Consider the following 18,847-nt stretch of genomic DNA (forward strand, 5'->3'; position numbering starts at 1 on the left):
GTCCATAACACACTAACCCCAAGTCAATGTTTGTCTCTATTAAAGATCACAAAGTGGAAAGGTAAGGAAAGAAAACACAAGGCACATTCTAGACACAAGCCTTCAACTGGCACTGACCTTAGTAAACTGAACAGGCTGGATGAGTTCACCAGCTAGTAACAGACGTTTAATACTACCCTCACCATAAACTGAATGTCTAGGTTCAAGTCCCACTTCAAGCAACAGTAATATTCAGTGTCCAGGCCGTCCTGCTGTAATGTGACAGGGTGGGGGCTGCAGAGGAACACACCCATCAGCCCCAACCCATAGAAAACTCATTGGTTGAACGTTCACATTATCCAAACAGTTGAGTAAGTGCGTTATAGCCAGTTCATGTTAATGAAATGCATGTTATACCAGAACAAGCTGGAGTACTGAGGATTGTCAGAGCTGCCTGCTCAGAGCAGCACTTTAATGAAACCTACCCTGTGTATTCAGATGGCAAAGGTAACTGCTCATAACTGGGCTAACATTCTTCAACTAACTTCACAAAAACATGGTTAGGTAGGTGGCTGGGAGTCATTAGTTTGGCATTGCAAATCCTTGTTTTGCTGGTATCAGTAAAACTCAGGCGAGAGTTTGGGTGTAGGATTTGATCCACTGGTGTAGTTTAGCATTAAAACAGAGGCTGTCATGCCAAGTTATGCAGGCTTGCTATGCCTATGACTTTCCATAGCTTTCCCATCATGCATGCAGCAGTGTCATGTGCTCAGTGTTGACTACAGCTGCTCTATCCAGGGTTGTTCAAGGCAATTTCCACTCCCAGTGTGATGGGGAGGGGACCTTGGCAGAAAGCCCTGCCCCTCAGCCAATCCAACTGCAGCACACTGGAAGTCCCTGGCACAAAGTCCTGGATAAAACCACTCTGGGCCTGCATATGTCCTTCTCAACACCTCACACCAGAGGGGGCGTCTCACCTCACACCAGAGGGGGCGTCTCACCTCAGCAGGTACCACGCATTCACCAATGAGAGATTGCAAATGAACAAACAATTATAATTCCTTTATTTTATGAAACGTGATTGGAAAAAAAACTTCCAATAAATAAAAAGCCTTAAAAAGGCAGGTTTTCAGCATTCATGTACAGTAAAAAAAACCCCACATATAGTCACTGGCTCAAAATGAGCCTGGGATCACACATTATACGCATTGGCTCCATCCCCATACAGAGATCCATGGATCAACCCCATGCTTAGGGAGACAAGGCAGAGGGATCCAGGGATTACCCTCCCCAGTTACAGAGAGATGCAGAACACTCTGGATACAGGGACAGTGACAATGGAACAAGTAGACAATGGACCAGAAGTTGGACATTATTACAAAGTTGTGTGTTTGTGGGTGTATGTGCGCAATGTGTTTCTGTGTGATGTCTACTTTGACAAGTCTGTAGAGGCACACAAGGTCATGTAGAAAAGGCAGTTTGTGTCACTGGGATGTTGCCTGTCAATCAGGCACCGCATCTACCCAATGGAGCAAGGCAGCTCCCCGACATCAGGCCCACTTTCACAATAACTGCTGCTGCTGGCGCCGGTAGCTGTTCATGTCGAGCGTTGTCTGATCCACCTGCTGGTGATAATCAGCCAGCCTGCTCCGCAGTTTCTCACACAGCTAAGGAAAGAACAGACAGCATTATCAAGACCCAGGTGCTTGCACATCAGAGATATCTATCACCAAGGACAGACCAACGTTCACAACGACACACGACTGTCTCCGAATGTTTCACACTCACCCTCACGTTATTCAGGTTGCCGGGGTTCTCTCCGAGTGCCTGCAGTAACTGGTCAATAGCGGTGTACGGCAGCCAAACCGCTGGAGCTGTGGCTGACAGGGACCTCTGTAACAGAGATTACAGTCACTTGGACCAGGCTCCGAGAGAGAACGGGGAGGGAGAGACAGGCAGGCAGCAGTATGGGAACGGGGAGGGGGAGGGGACAGTGGGACAGGCAGGCAGCAGTATGGGAACGGGGAGGGGGAGGGGACAGTGGGACAGGCAGGCAGCAGTATGGGAATGGGGAGGGGGAGGGGACAGTGGGACAGGCAGGCAGCAGTATGGGAATGGGGAGGGGGAGGGGACAGTGGGACAGGCAGGCAGCAGTATGGGAATGGGGAGGGGGAGGGGACAGTGGGACAGGCAGGCAGCAGTATGGGAACGGGGAGGGGGAGGGGACAGTGGGACAGGCAGGCAGCAGTATGGGAACATTGGGAAGTGGATACAACAGAATCTGTGTTATTGCTACAGGAGGCTGGTCTCAGGCTGGAGAACAGCTGGTTAAACAGGAGTGAACAATAGCGGATAGGTTTTAATGCTGACAAGTGTAATGTGCTGCAGTTTGGAAGGATACACACAGCGAATCATAGGTCCCTGGAGATTACTGAGGAACAAAGTAGGGCTGGTGTACAAGACCATAGATACCTTCAGGGGTCTGTCCAGGCAGATAGGGGGTGGGTGGACGGGGAATACAGGATATATGCCATTAATAGCCAGGACATGGAACAAAGGAGTTAGCAAGTCTTGTTCAAACTGTACAAACCATTGGTTTGGTCACAGGTGGAACACTGAGTAGTCAGACAGTAGGGTATTCCTCTGGGATATTGGGGGGGGGTGAGGAGAGCTCTGACGCTGAGTAACAGCCTGGCTCCTGGGAGCAGTGCAGACAGGCAGACAGTGTGGAACAGTGTGGAGAGTTTCACAGCTTCCACCCAAAGCCAGGCGGTGCTGTCACTCCAGCCACATCGCGAGTATCCAGAGTTACCCCTGGAGAATCACAGCTTATACCAGAGGGACAATATCACTTCCCTTTCGGAGTCTGGGTTCTCAGCTCAGATTACTGGCCATGGATATTGCCGAGGTGTCTCTGAGATACCTACACCTCCCCAGCAGCACTGCTCCCTCTCAGAGAGAGTACGGAATGGGAACTGAGCTCTCATCCAGAGGCTTCACTCTGCTTACAGTCAGCATCCAGTTTTGATCCCTGACCTCAGTCATGAGTTTCAAAACTGGAAGGGGAAATGAGTCACAAATGGTTGGTGGCCGAAGATAGATTAGGTTCTATATTAAAAATGCAACAGAAAAATCCGAGAGAGAGAGAGAGACAGAGAGAGAGGGGGGAAAAGAGAGAGAGAGGGGGAGAGAGACAGACAGACAGACACAGAGAGTGCGCTCCTGGCTATGAACAGGCAGAAATTCATCCTTCAAATCCTCAAGTGTTTGAGACAGCTATGAGCAGGTCAACAGTGATGGACAAAACACATGCTCAAACAAGATGTGAATATAAGCCCGGAAAGACAGAACGGAAAATCCAACTGCTGCGATGGAAGGGTCTGTGGTGGAATATGGATGCAAGTGTTGAGTTGAAGGGAAGGACAGCTATCGGTCTGAAGCAGAGAAGTCAATGCTGAGTCTATGAAGCTGGTTGGAAATGATCTGGAAAGTTCTGCCTGACAGGGCATTGGAAACAGATTCAACAGCAACTTTCAAACAGAATTTGTTGAGAGGAAGTGATGTAGGAAGTGATGTAGGAAGAACTAGCTTCATCTGCGAGAGCCAGTAGATTCCCAAGGAACTTCAGGGCTAGATTCTGTATTGTCCGGTTTCAAGGACAGAGACTGGGTCAGAAGGTGACAACATTTCACCCATTGCTGTGGGAAACAGACAACTTGGGAGAACTAAGAGATAGTATTGTAGTTATATGCAGAGAGAATGGAGTGTCCAGCCTCAAACGCTGTACTCCCTGAGCCAGCAGCTAACCAATACCATGGCTTACCTCCATGTTGAAGTACTGAGGTCCTTTCCCCATTAACGCATCAACGTATTCCAAAACCAGCTCGACGGCTTCCTCCAAAAGGTCATAGTTCAGGTACAGCCGCAGGAGCCCGGCAACATCCACTTTCTGCTCAGAACAGAAGCATTAAGTGCCCGGTACATCATGGTGTGTGCACACAAACACTCACAGATCCACCGGGCCTCTCTCAGATCCCACCTCCTCCCTCTCCCACCTACCGATTCCCTCAACACACAGATCCCTTCCCCCAGAGATAATTCCCCCCCCCCCCCCCAAAACACACACACCACTCCACACAGGTCCCCCACTCTCATCCCAGCCCACATTATCCTACCAGTCCCAAATTTGATCCGAGGAAGTGGTACAACTGACTGCTAGGTGCATAGTCAGAGTGTTACCAAACAGTCCAGAACAATATTCCCACCAGGGTCAGGACGAATGATTCATCTTGGGAATCCTTACCTCTGTCCCAATTAATCCCCATGGAATCCAGGGCAAGGTGACAGATCGGATACACAGTTGGCTTGGTGGTAGGAAGCCGAGGGTAATAGTGGAGGATGTTTGTCAGCCTGTACGCCTGGGGCTACTGGAGTACCTCATGGGTCAGTACTGGGCCCACTGGGCTGTTATCTGGATCAATTATTTGGATGAGAATATACAAGGCATTATTATTAAATTTGCTGATGATAGCAAATACGTAGTATCATGGACGAGGATATTGCAGCAGGATCTTGGTCAGCTGGGGAAGTGGGCTGAGAAATAGCAAATGGAGTTTATAATATAAGTAAGTGTGAGGTCTTGCATTTTAGAAAATCAAATCAAGGTAGGAGTTTCACGGTGAATGGTTGGGCCTTAAGGAGTGTTGTGGGACAGAGGGACCTTGGAGTTCAGGTGCACGGTTCTCTGAAAGTGGAGTCCCTGGTAGACAGGGCAGTGAAGGGGGGTTTTGGCGCACTGTCTTCATCAGTCAGGGCATTGAGGAGAGAAGTTGGAAAGATATGTTGCAGTTGTACAGGACATTGGTGAGGCCGCACGGAGTACTGTGATCAGTTTTGGTAACCTCGCTTTGGAAGGATGGTGTTAAACTGGAAAGAGTGCAGATGAAATTTACAAGGATGCTGCCAGGACTCAATGGTCTGAGTTATAGGGAGAGGTTGGACAAGCTAGGATGTTTTTCTTTAGAGCGCAGGAGACTGAGGGAGGACCTTATAGAAGTGTATACAATCATGAGAGGCATGGATAGGAGGAATGTACTCAGTCTTTTTCCCAGGGTTGGGGAATTGAGGATGAGAGGGCAGTAGTTTAAGGTTAGAGGAGAAAGAATGAAAGTGAAGCTGAGGGGCAACATTGTTATGGAGAGGGTGGTATGCATACGGAATGAGCTGCCAGTGGAAGGGGTTGAGGTGGTTACGTAAACAACATTTAAAAGGCATTTGGACAAATACATAAGTAGGAAAGGATTTGAAAGATAGAAGCCAAGAGCAGGGAAATGGGGTTAGTGTGGATGTATATTTCAGTTGGCCTGGACCAGCTTGGGCCAAAAGGCTTGTCTCTGTGCTGTAGGATTCTATGACTCTGTAATCACTTGGCTCCTTTTCCCTGGGTATAGTCTTTAGTAATATTCAGACAGACAGAGGAGAACATTCTCCAGTCGTACAATAACCAGTGTCTGACTGCAGTCATATTCAACTGCTCTCCTCAGACTGAGACATTAGAGAGAGAATTACACCAGATAATCTCTGGCTGGGAGACAGCTCATTTGGTATCCTGCTGCTAATCCCATAACTAACAGACACAGCAGAAAGGCCTGAGGATTTGGTCAACTATTTGACTAAATGTTTTAGCCCCCATCTCCTGAGGTTGGACAGGCACCTTCACTATTCAGGTCTGGGTTACACCACTCACACCCACCCTCAGCAAAGGGAGAGATTTGCAGCTCTACCTTTTGGGACTGGCTGGAGGTGACAAGTCAAGTAGCCCACTTGCCTTATAGCTGTTAATGAGCCAGTTTGGAAGGGGCACTCCATGGGACAGCAGTTTGTTAATCACACAGCGATGATACTGAGCACTTGGAGATTGGTAACGATCAAGGTAGGATGACAACAACCTCCAGGCTTCATCTGTGGCACTGAAGAGAGAAAGAGAAAGAAAACACAGTTCTTGAGGAGTTCCTGATAGATTTGTCTTGACATAAAGCAGCAGCAGCAGGCCATTCAGCCCCTTGAACCTGCTGCACCTTTCAATCAGATCATGGCTGACCTGATTACTTCACACTCCCACCCACCACCAATAACCTCACACACCCAGCTCAGCAACAATAGGTAGAGACTTAGCTTTCACCACCTTTTAAAGGAGAGAATTCCAGAGGATTGTGACTCTCTAGGAAAAGCAAAAACTCTCCTCAGCTCGGTCTTCTAAAGGCAGCCCCCCGTTAGTTTTGCAGTGACCTCTGGATTTAGTTCTCTCACAAGATGAAACATCCTTTCCAATTCCACCCTGTCCAGGTCCCTCAGTACCTCAGGGTTCCAAGACGTCAGCTCACTCTTTAATAAAAACTCCAGTGGACACAATCCCAGTTGGTCCAACCTTTCCTCATAAGGCAGCCCTCCCCATTCCAAGCATTGGTCTGGGAAACAGTCCCGGAGCTGCCCCAGTGCACTGACCTCTTTCCCTAAGGACAGTGACCAGTACTGTATTGGGGGGGGTCATCAGTACCCTGTATAGCTGAAACATTAACTGCTTATGCTTGCTGTCTCCCTTCTGATAAATAATCACATTCTATTTGCTTCCCTGATTACTTGCAGTAAACTTGATCTCCCTGTGCCTCCTAACTCTGCAGGCTCTCACCGTACAGACACATTTTAATCCTTCCTGCTCAATCAGACAATTTAACATTTGGCCAAAACTCACTTCAACTTTCTTCCATCTCCTTGTATCCTGTTCACAACTTACTTTCCTGCCTATCTTTGTGTTATCAGCAAATGCAGCCACCATACCTTCCTTTGGCCCCTTTAGCAAAGGGAGTTACAGAAACTCGAGACTCTCACACCATTTCCCGGGCTCACCCTGGCACCTCCTGTGTGCAAACTGCAAACATTTCCCTCTAGGTTAGCTGCTGGTTGGGCCTCTCAGTTTCTCGTTTAAAGTCAGGCAGTACGGTGCCTCACAGCGCCAGAGACCCAGGTTCAACTCCCGCCTCAGGTGACTGTCTGTGTGGAGTTTGCACGTTCTCCCCGTGTCTGCGTGGGTTTCCTCCGGGTGCTCCGGTTTCCTCCCACAGTCTAAAGATGTGCGGGTAAGGTGAATTGGCCATGCTAAATTACCCGTAGTGTGAGGTGAAGGGGTAAATGTAGTGGCATGGGTCTGGGTGGGTTGTGCTTCAGCGGGTCGGTGTGGACTTGTTGGGCTGAAGGGCCTGTTTCCACACTGTAAGACTGCAAACTACATTCCTTTTATTTTTCCGGGCAGTGGAAAGAAGATATTCACAGCAGAATCTTCACCATACCCAGCACGGCTGGTGTTCCTGCTTGGGGAGGCTACAGGAAAATCAATCCCTGTGTAAGCTGGCAGCCTCTGCAACCTGCTGCAGTGTGTGCAGTGGAACCCTGCAGACAACAGCTAACAAAGCAGACACCACTGACTAACCTAGAGACGGGGATAAACAGACAGCTGCCTTGTTTAAAAGCTACACCACGGTAAAGGAGCAAAAAAAAAACTAATGTGTGACAAGAATGCGAGAATTAAGAACAGGCCATTCACCCCCTCAAACCTACTCCATCTTTTGATAAGATCATGGCCGTACTGATTTGATCACTGCCTTAACTCCATGAGCAGTCTGTCACTATCAGACTTGCTGATCAACAATGTGTTTACTTAGTCTTAAATACTGGAAAACCACAAAAAGTTGGATCGGTAGTTTCACTCATGGTCCGGTCTGTAATGTTATTTTCATACATAGGACATGGGTGTCTCTGGCTTGGACAGCATTTATTGCCTAGTCCGAAATGCCCGAAAGGTGGTGGTGAACTCCTTACTCGTTGTCCCCCTTGTGACAAATAATCACATTCTATTTGCTTTCACTCGAATGTCATTGTCTCTGAAGTACATCCATGAACTCGATGACCTTGACACACTGCAGCTCCTGAGCTGTAAGTAGACCCACAATGCCCTTAGAGAGGGAATTCCAGGATCTTGTCCCAGCAAGTGAAGGAATGGCGTTCCCAGCTATCTGCGCCCTTGTCCTTCAGGGTGGAAGTGGTCCTGGGGTTGGCAGGGGCTATGTAAAGAGCCGTGGTGAATTTCTGTAGTGCATCTTGTAGATAGTACACACTGCTGTTACTGCACAGTGGTGGAGGCTGTGGATGTGTTGCCAATCAAACAGGCTGCTTTATTGTCCTGGATGGTATCAAGCTGCTTAAGTGTTGTTGGAGCTGCACTTAGCCAGGCAAGTGTGGAATATTCCATCATGCTCTCGACTCGTGCCTTGTAGATGGAGGACAGGTTTGAGGGGAGCTCCTCGCCCCGGTATTCCTAACCTCTGACCTACTCCTGTGTTTGAGAGTCTGGTCGAGTTTCTGGTCAATGTAACCCCGAAAATATTGGAGGTGCAAGTTTCAGCGACAGTAATGCAATGAATACATCCTGGGCAGGTGATCAGATTCTCTCAGATAGTGAAGAACTGCTGGTACTCACGACACAATGCTACTAGCGACTTTTAGCATAAGCCTGACAATTTTCCAGACCGTGTCACATGTAAGCACATACCATTTAATTAGCTGAGGAGTGGGGAATGATACTGAACACCATAATCAGTAGTGAATATCCACATTTCACTATAACCCGAGTTGGAAAAGCAGATCACTGATGAAACAATGACACCACTGTCACAGCTCCCTCAACAAGACTTTTTTTTAAAAAGATTCCCTACAGTTTGGAAACAGGCCATTTGGTCCAACAAGTCCACACCGACCCTCCGAAGAGTAACCCACCCACCCCTCTGACTAATGCACCTAACACTATGGGCATTTAGCATGGCCAATCCACCTGACCTGCACATTTTTGGACTGTGGGATGAAACCGGAGCACCCGGAGGAAACCTGCGCAGACACGGGGAGAACGTGCAAACTCCACGCAGAGACCTGCTGTTGGCAAGGTGGGAGTCGAACCTGGGTTGACGCTGTGAAGCAGCAGTGCTAACCACTGGGCCACCGTGCCATCCCTTGTTCCATTAACCGTGCCTCAGCAGCTCTGCCTTACTCAGGTTGTGCTGGACGTGTCCTGATAATGAGAATTTGCCTGAACACGCTTCAGAAGGCCTTTCCTGTCTGCTTCTTGCACTTCACTAGGGTCACTCCCCCCCACCCCTGCATTCACTCCAGTCACAGGCTAGTCACCACATGGCGTGGGCACTCACCGTACTGACCTCAGCTGCAGGATATGGGAAACATCACCAAATTCCCAGTTTGCACAGGCTGTGTATTTGACTGGGCGAGATGCCCTGTGCTCACTGACCAACACCTTCCCTGTGCTAACATGACTTTTCTCAGCACTGCATCTTGCTCCTGTCACTGGGATTCCACATCAAAAATCAAAACAAGTCAATTAACTTCACCAAACTGAGGCCTAAGGCCCGCTCCTGAACTAGCCCAACTCTCCACTTAAACTCCAGAGCAGTGAGGGGTCCTGGGAGGGGTGGCACTATCGATTCTCCCTGGGAAGCCCAGTCCTGCTGAATCCTGGGTTTCCCTAACAGCTGACCCATGCTAAGGATTGCAGGATTTCACTACTTCAGCTGTGTTCCAATAGCATCCGTGCCTCTGGTTATCCGGAATAGTATTTGGAGTTAGGAATTGCCCATTGCAGCCAAACAGCCTGACCCACCATAACCCTCTGCCCTTTCAGCAGTTGTACCTGGATTCTTTTGTAGCGATGATCGAAGGAATTTGATTGGCTTTCAACCAGTCCCAGGCATCAGAGTGTGCAGCCTCCCCGATGAGCTGCAGTTTGATGCACCTGGAACACAGAGGGGGACAGGGCTGTGGGTAAACAGCAGCACCATTTTCCAGGTTACATGCATTCACAAGGAAAAAGGCACTGTTCAAATCAGGCCATCACTGCCCAGAGAGACAAGCAATCCCCAGAGACTTCACGGCCAAACTGCTGAATTCAAGTTCAAATCTCCAAAATTAACTCAGCTCTTCCATAAACGCTATTCAACAGCTCACGGTGTAGAAGGTCTCAATCGGCCTCAACAAACAGATACAAAAGAAAGCTAGCACCCCCCTGCAGAGATACTCTCACTGCCTCCACCCCCACCTCCCCCATCCCAGACATCCCAGCTCTTCCCCCCCCCCCCCAACCCGAGACACCTCCCATCCAGAGAACCCTCGTCACGTCCCTCCAACTTCATCTTCACCTCCCGCCCCCACCCCCACACTGCGACACCCTCACTGCCTCCCCCACCTTCCCCATGCTCTGTACTGAGTCACCCTCACTGCCTTCCCCATCTTCCCCATGCTCTGTACTGAGTCACCCTCACTGCCTCCCCCACCTTCCCCATGCTCTGTACTGAGTCACCCTCACTGCCTCCCCCACCTTCCCCATGCTCTGTAGAGTCACCCTCACTGCCTCCCCCACCTTCCCCATGCTCTGTACTGAGTCACCCCGCCTTCCCCATGCTCTGTACTGAGTGACTCTCACTGCCTTCCCCATGCTCTGTACTGAGTGACTCTCACTGCCTTCCCCATGCTCTGTACTGAGTGACTCTCACTGCCTTCCCCATCTTCCCCATGCTCTGTACTGAGTCACCCTGCCTTCCCCATCTTCCCCATGCTCTGTACTGAGTCACCCTGCCTCCCCCACCTTCCCCATGCTCTGTACTGAGTCACCCTGCCTTCCCCATCTTCCCCATGCTCTGTACTGAGTCACCCTGCCTCCCCCACCTTCCCCATGCTCTGTACTGAGTCACCCTGCCTTCCCCATCTTCCCCATGCTCTGTACTGAGTCACCCTGCCTCCCCCACCTTCCCCATGCTCTGTACTGAGTGACTCTCACTGCCTTCCCCATGCTCTGTACTGAGTGACTCTCACTGCCTTCCCCATCTTCCCCATGCTCTGTACTGAGTCACCCTCACTGCCTTCCCCATCTTCCCCATGCTCTGTACTGAGTCACCCTGCCTCCCCCATCTTCCCCATGCTCTGTACTGAGTGACTCTCACTGCCTTCCCCATGCTCTGTACTGAGTGACTCTCACTGCCTTCCCCATCTTCCCCATGCTCTGTACTGAGTCACCCTGCCTTCCCCACCTTCCCCATGCTCTGTACTGAGTCACCCTGCCTTCCCCATCTTCCCCATGCTCTGTACTGAGTCACCCTGCCTTCCCCACCTTCCCCATGCTCTGTACTGAGTCACCCTGCCTTCCCCACCTTCCCCATGCTCTGTACTGAGTCACCCTGCCTTCCCCACCTTCCCCATGCTCTGTACTGAGTCACCCTGCCTTCCCCACCTTCCCCATGCTCTGTACTGAGTCACCCTCACTGCCTTCCCCATCTTCCCCATGCTCTGTACTGAGTCACCCTGCCTTCCCTATGCTCTGTACTGAGTCACCCTGCCTTCCCCACCTTCCCCATGCTCTGTACTGAGTCACCCTGCCTCCCCCACCTTCCCCATGCTCTGTACTGAGTCACCCTCACTGCCTCCCCCACCTTCCCCATGCTCTGTACAGAGTGACACTTAGTGCAGAGCCCAGCCCCTCCCACCAGACGGTGTACTGATGGACCTTTAGACTTGACAATTCAAGGAAGGTTGTTATTTGAGGAGGTCTGTAACTCTAATGGGATGTCCCAATTCTAACCTCTCCATTCCCAGCTCTCCAATCAGGACAGAATCATCCTGCAGTAACTCCAAGACAGAACACAACTACGCCAGAGTTTATTAGCATCCACCGTTTACCTGCAGGACAAACTAACACAACATGCCTACCAGACTGTACCTGGGGCCCTTCACCCAGGTCAGTCCCAGGCATGGTGCTTCCCTGATACACATCATACAGAGGCTACAGGATGGATTCGACTGCCTACTGCATTTCCTGGCCATCTCATACTCACTTGAAGGACAGTCCTTCAAAGATGGGGTTCAGTGAGAGTCTGAAGGTCTGACACAAGGAGACAGCAGCATCAAAGAGTCCCACTTGAACAAGCAAGGCAACCATCTCCTCAGCAGAGGCACTGCCTGCAGTGGAAGACAGAGTTAAATACCACACAAGCAATTCACAATGTACAGCTTCATTTTCAACAATCAAACAAGATTACATCACTGACCACTACAGATTGACTCACTCCGCACTGTGTGGGCACTGCAGCCGAGCGATGACATAGCTGAGCTAATAACCTAGGGAATGCAAATTCAAATCCCACTCTCATTTCAGGATTTGAATTCTGAATTTACAAACCAGGCAAACAAACATAAACATCCCACTAGTTTAGAGCTGTGCTTTTGGGAGGAAACCGGTCACCTTTACCCAGGTTGGTCCAACGATACTCAATGTCGTTGTTCACAGAATCAGGGAGGGGTTTATCAAGTCACGCAGCTGCAGAGAGGGAGTAAGGCAAGCTAACAAATACAGATTGAGTTACTGAGAAACAAATCCACACAACTAATCTTTTCAAGCCCTCACTGTAGATGGGGAGTTTGTGATGTACGAGATACCAGGACAGTCCCAGATTCCATTTTCCATCTGTCGATGGAACGCTTCCTGAAAAATGTGTGTTCTCCCCAAAAGTGCAAGGTGGTGGTTAGTTGCGTAGTCATCCTGAACTAAATAAAACCTTACAGCTTACTGAGAATCCTCAACTTTTAACAGATTTCCATTCCAATCATCAATTCAGTTCAGAAGCTACAGGCCAGTTATGAAAGGGACTCATACCATTACAGCTTGTAATCTTCCCTCATCTCGATCTAAGTGTTTGTAAGAGATGGCCTGAGACACTGAGCTCAAACCTCTAGGGTAAGTCTATGAAAATAATAATGCTTTTTTAAAAATTCAAAGCTTGCTGCTGGAATCCAAGTAGGAAAACAGAGAGCAAAAAAAAAATCTACATTTAAACATGAACGGCTTCAATAACAGTCTATCACAAACTCAGATGGGAGCTAGTGAGGAATTAAAATGGCAAACCACTGAAACTTTTGTAAATGTAGAAAACTCTCAACAATTAACCAGAGTCTTCACAGATGACCAGAAGCTATTGGCCAATAAGCCACAGAGCAGAGATTATCCACTTTGTCAGTAATGTGCTGCTGTTTCTTACCTGCTATTGCTGCTGAGCATGGGTCATGTTTTGCGAGCAGTAGACGGGTACGGGCCAGCACAAACTCCTTCTCCAAATCCTTCAGTTCCACTATATCAACCTGATGGCAGACTGCAATCACATTAAAACAGTAACATGGACGACTCCAGGCAGTCTGTTTCACCCAAAACACCACCTCCTCCTCCCTCTGCAGCCATCACTTCCCCCCACTGTCACTATTCCCAACACTCTAGAGATGGCATTGATCAGCGCCCCTCCCTGACCACGACTGTCCTCAGCACCTCCCTGCCCCTTTAATCCTGTGAGCATTCTAGACAGATAGAAACACCCATCTGATTCATTGGTTTTAACTGAGCCTCCATTTCTCCATCTAACCCAAACCCTCAAACCAAACGGTGTAGCCCCACCCAGTATCTCACTGAGCTTTGGAGCGAGTAAGTCAGAGGAAGTATAAATTGGGATTGAGGGCTGATGGCGCTCCCTGACAGCCCAAGGTGAGGGACAGTGCTGTCAATAGCCCATTAAGAGGTCTCATGTGAAGGGGGATATCCAGCGACCTGCTCCCCTTGCACCATGATGAAACTAGATCAAAGGGCAAGGGAAGAGGAGCTGCTACTAGTCACCTCAGGGTCAAGGTGACAGCACCACAATGTTGTGTCAGGTTTGAGTCACCACCTGGTGAAATGATGGGAGAAACAAAGCAGTGTGACTTACCTGGTGTAGCCGTGGGCTCCCCATCATAGCTCCTCTTCGGGGATGCCCCAGGACGTTCGTACTGTTAACAGGAAGAAAAGACTCAACAGGAGGCCACAGCACACTGCAGAAACCAGCGCCAGAGAGCGGTCCTGCTTTAAAGCACCACCCCCTGCTTCCCAACACAGCCCTCTGGTTCCCACAGGGGCACTGTGAAGGAGGCTGTCACCACAACTCAGAAACATCAACCCTACCTACCACATCAAGTCATCTCGCTATTAATAGAAACACACAGCTCATTCGTTTTTTAAGAAACAGACTTTCTAAATTTACCGTTATTTTCACTGCTGCATATACACACACACACACACACACACACACACACACACACACACAGGAAAACCCTCACTGTTCCTACACCACTTTAAAACAACTTTGATTTTGTCGTTTGTCTCTATTCTTTCTTCCCACCAAAATATATTCGCTCCCAGTTATATCAGATATTTCCCGACCGCCCACTTCACCAGTCTGTCCTCTGAAACCTTTTCTTACATTTGGGAGTTTTGTCCCATGTGTAAATTGAGAAATGGTGCCCACTTTCCCCAAATACAAGAATAGCCAGACCAATGGGCTGGGTTTCTGGGGACTGATGGTCCCACCCAGATTGACGCTCGGGCCTCCCCAGCACTTGGCTGCTGCCTGCAGTTTGTCAACACAGCGGATAATAAGACTTGGTCAGCAGGTCCCGAGTAGCCCAATGTAACCCGCTAGCGTACCGTCGCTCCACACACAGGCCGCACGATCCAGGCGTACTCTGACCGGATTTGTCGCAGGCAGTTTATCCCGACGAGGTAACAGTTGACTTGCTTTTGGAGTCCATCCAAAGAGCGGACCTCTCGCCCCAGACGCATTCCGTATTCAAACATCACCGTTCCAGCTGGACACGAGACAGAAACATAACCAAACCCGGTGAGGCATGTACTAGCGGCTAGACACAGCAGCTCCACTGCTCCCTCCCCAATAGCATCACATCCACACCCAAACTCACAGCAACACTAACCCTGCCTAGATATGCAAACAGCTGAAAATGTGTTGCTGGAAAAGCGCAGCAGGTCAGGCAGTCACACTCACACAAACCCCACCTGCACATCCAAACCCAGTGACCAGTCACACAAACCCCGCCTGTACATCCAAAAAGGCAGTCACAGTCACACAAACCCCACCTGCACATCCAAACAGGCAGAGATTAGTCACATAGAATCATACAGAGCCTTTGGTCCACTCAGCCCATGCCAAACATAATCCCAAACTAAGCTCCTCCCACAGTCAGACAAAGCCAGCCTGTACAAGACACAGGTTAGCTGTCAACAGCTGCCCACAACAGAGACAGAGAGACAGAGAGAGAGACAGACACACAGACAGAGAGAGAGACAGACACACAGACAGAGAGAGAGAGAGACACACAGACAGAGAGAGAGAGAGACACACAGACAGAGAGAGAGAGAGACACACAGACAGAGAGAGAGAGACACACACAGACAGAGAGAGAGAGAGACACACAGACAGAGAGAGAGAGACACAGACAGAGAGAGAGACACACAGACAGAGAGAGAGATCCATATCACAGATGATGGAAAGTCCCATAGTTTTACAAAAGAGATGGGTCTTGAAGGAAGATTCAGAGAGGCTTGAAAAGGTAACTCCAAACGAGACCTAAACTCAGGCAATGGTTTGGTAAAAGAAAATCACCCTAATGGATAGAGAGCTTAGTGAAGCAGCAGCTGAGAGAGACACAGACGGACATGGTCATGAAGTGACAAGTCAGTCAGATGAGGGAAGCCTGGCTGGGATTAGGACAGGAACTGTAAAGTCTGAGGCAGTGCGGTTTTGGAGCCCCATGGTACCCGCAGACCCAGCCAAGTCAGTGTGAGCAAAGGTGTGAAGGTCAGGCTCACCCACACTAATCCACAAACAAAACGGCACATTTAAACAGGGTCAGACTGTGCCAACCACAGACTGATAGGTCCAGGCAGAGTCCGAGTCAGAGTCAACACCTCAGTGTAGGGGAATGGTGATATTATTTCATGCTGGTGTTACAGGTGGAGCAGTGGATTGGCAGCTGCACTGGTGTCAGGTTAGTGAGAAACCCCCAGTCCAGGACCGTTCAATTTGCTGAAACAAAAAGGCCCCAGACCATTGCAGACGGCCTTGGAATCGATCAGTCAGTAACAGGCAGCACTAAGGCAGACATCTACCTTTCCGAAAGTTATGCCGTTGGACATGGAATGCGTACAACAGTTCGTAGTAGTTGTGAGTCAGGAGATCCACAGCCCGAGCACGAGACTCGATGATAGCAACAACCTGCAACACAACAGCAGAGAGAGAGTGAGAACCATGAAGAGCCAGATCAATGATTAAGCCATCTGTGTGACAAGTCACAGAGTGCACCTACCTCATCGTGAAGGTTGATGTAAGGGAATTCGACCAGATCCTGAAGCTGTGAGCGCTCACACAGAACCACCACCAGCTGGCGCAGGCAGTCCAGCTGTCTGCAGGGAGAGATGTACACCAGCCATGTCAAACACAAGGGAGGAAAGCAGTTACTCCACTCTCCCAGCCACACCCTCCCCTGCAGTCACAGCCCACTGTAATCACAGATAACCTTGAACTTTCTAACCCGGTGGTTTCCTCTGAGTCATTGCCTGAAAAATATCCCGACATTAAAGTCGCACTCCTCGAGTTACTCCCCCTTGGCTTTACTGAAAATGGACCACTGGTTCAGATTATGTTCAGATCAAGGAACAGTTTCAAAGTTTGCAGATAATACGAGCCTTGGAAGAAAGATAAACTGCAAGGAGAACAATATGGAACTCCAATAGGACACTGACTAGCTGGTGAAGTGGGCAGTAAGGAGGCAGATGAGGTTCAGTACAGAGAATGACAAAGTGATGCACTTAGGGAGAAAGAATACAGAGATAATAGGGAGGTGATGGAGCAGAGGGAGCTGGGTGTATACACACACAGGGAGGTGATGGAGCAGAGGGAGCTGGGTGTACACACGCACAGGGAGGTGAAGGTGCTGGGACAGGTGAAGAGAGCAGTAAGCAGAGCATTGTGCTCTCAGCTTTATTAATAGGGACAGTGTGTCCCAGAGCGAGGTGGTGACGGGGAACACGTAGAGGGCACTAGTTAGATCTCAGCTGGAGCAGTGTACACAGTCTGGCCATCACATGACAGGAAGGATGTGCATGCACTCGAGACAGTGTCAGTGATCCAGGAATGAGAAATGTCCATTGCAAGGACAGACTGAAGAAATTGGGACTGTTCTCTTCAGAGAGAAGGCATCTAAGACAAGATTCGAGGTGTGGTAGATAAAGTTGACAGGAAGAAACTGTTTCCCTTTGAAAAAACACAGTATGAGAGGATATAATTTAATCTGATGTCCCAAAGACGCAAGGATAACATAAGGGAAAAGTTTATTCCACAGTGAGTGGTTAGGGTATGGAATATCATGCCTGGAGATGTGGAGAAGGGAGTTTCAAATGAGGCTTTCAAGAGGGTATTGGATAGTTATTTCGATAAAATAGTGCCTGTGTATGGGGGAAAGACTGACACTGGGTAATGGTGCTCATTTAACCAGCTAGTGTCGGCACAACAGCTGAACAGTCTCCTTCTGCCACAACAATTCTGTGATCCTGCAGTTAGGAACAAATATCAGACTGACACAAGAGCTGTTTACCTTGGACAAGAAATCTGATAGAAGTTCTCAAAACCAATGAGGAGTGTGATCAGAGTAGATAGGGAGACACTGTTTCAAATCCAAGGATTGGGAGGGCACAGTGTTACAGTAATTTGCAAAAGAGGTAAAGAAAACTCTCCTGCTGTGACTGCCTCAGGACTGGAATGTATAAGGTAGATGTGTGGTGGACACATGTTCAATCATGGCACTGAAGAGACCATTAGATAATTAAACCAGAATCATCAGCAAGGCCACAGGGAAAGGCTGGGAGCAGGAAGTGACATCAGGATACTCAGTTAGACAGCCAGGCAGTGTCAGCGGCCTTGCCTCGAGATCACAATCAACCAACTGCAGCATCACTTCCTGTGACAGAGTCAAACATCACACAGCACCGGATTGTGGTCCAACAGGTTTATTTAAAACCAGAACATTCCAAATAAGCCTGTTGGACTATAACCCAGTGTTGTGTGAGGTTTGATTTTGTCCAGCCCACACCTCCATATCATTCCGGTCACAGGTAGAGCTACAAACCATCACTGGTGACACCAACAGCACTTCAGTCTGTATCTGTAAGTGAGGGGTGGTCCAGCATGTGGTGGAACACACACACAGTGCTCAGTGTCTGTATGTGTGTACACTTGTGCAGTTCAGAGCTGCATTAGCCCAGAGATTCCAATGGGGAGATGGTTGATGCAGAGGTTAGGGTCAGGATCATGTCAAATCCCGACACTGTTGATTGGGTGAGAACTGCCCAGGAAGTTTTGGGGCAAATACCCGGTGGCTCAAACTCTCGAAAAAACTCAACTCTAAATTAAAATACACATAACCGCCACATCGCTGAAGATCCAAGCAAGTGAGTAGTGCGCCACTCTTGATCAGATATAACCAACGCTGACACTTCCTGAATGTTTCATGCTGTGCGTTGCCTCAGAGGTCTGCCCCTCCCTCACACCCTATCAGCTGATACAGTCTGTACAGACCTCCAGCAAACCAGGCTCACTCTTAGGCTGGCGTTACCAACAGGACAGGCTCATTGCTGATTTTGCACTCGACATGGGAATACAGGGACAAAGTCCCACTGTAAATCAACTGGTCAGCAGAGATACAAGTTACACTCTCTCACCCTATTTGCAGTATTCAGCATCCCCTCCACCACCTGGGGTGGGGGGGGGGGGGGGGGGGGGGGATGAGGATGAATCCCCAGCTGCCACACTGATCCTTGTGGAACACTCTGGCCATGTGTCTGAGCACAGGGCACCACACAGTACAACACAGCTGTACTGGAGCAGGG

The 18,847-nt window shown here is 49.2% G+C and overlaps 1 protein-coding gene across 1 annotated transcript in view; it reads right to left on the reverse strand.

Moving 5' to 3' along the window:
* Positions 1-1,026: 1,026 nt before the first annotated feature.
* The window catches only part of nup160 (nucleoporin 160), a 75,900-nt gene continuing 58,079 nt past the window's right edge, over positions 1,027-18,847 (reverse strand). The window contains exons 26-36 of the mRNA XM_060838707.1: positions 16,270-16,366; positions 16,073-16,178; positions 14,594-14,754; positions 13,839-13,899; positions 13,125-13,235; positions 11,925-12,048; positions 9,731-9,832; positions 5,807-5,948; positions 3,803-3,928; positions 1,768-1,872; positions 1,027-1,646 (exon numbers count right to left, since the gene is read on the reverse strand). Coding sequence (XP_060694690.1) covers positions 1,542-1,646; positions 1,768-1,872; positions 3,803-3,928; positions 5,807-5,948; positions 9,731-9,832; positions 11,925-12,048; positions 13,125-13,235; positions 13,839-13,899; positions 14,594-14,754; positions 16,073-16,178; positions 16,270-16,366 — 1,240 coding nt within the window. The 3' untranslated portion in view covers positions 1,027-1,541. The remainder of the gene's footprint in view (positions 1,647-1,767; positions 1,873-3,802; positions 3,929-5,806; positions 5,949-9,730; positions 9,833-11,924; positions 12,049-13,124; positions 13,236-13,838; positions 13,900-14,593; positions 14,755-16,072; positions 16,179-16,269; positions 16,367-18,847) is intronic.

Source organism: Hemiscyllium ocellatum, chromosome 18 (assembly GCF_020745735.1).
Source record: "Hemiscyllium ocellatum isolate sHemOce1 chromosome 18, sHemOce1.pat.X.cur, whole genome shotgun sequence".
In the NCBI taxonomy this organism is placed as follows: domain Eukaryota; kingdom Metazoa; phylum Chordata; class Chondrichthyes; order Orectolobiformes; family Hemiscylliidae; genus Hemiscyllium; species Hemiscyllium ocellatum.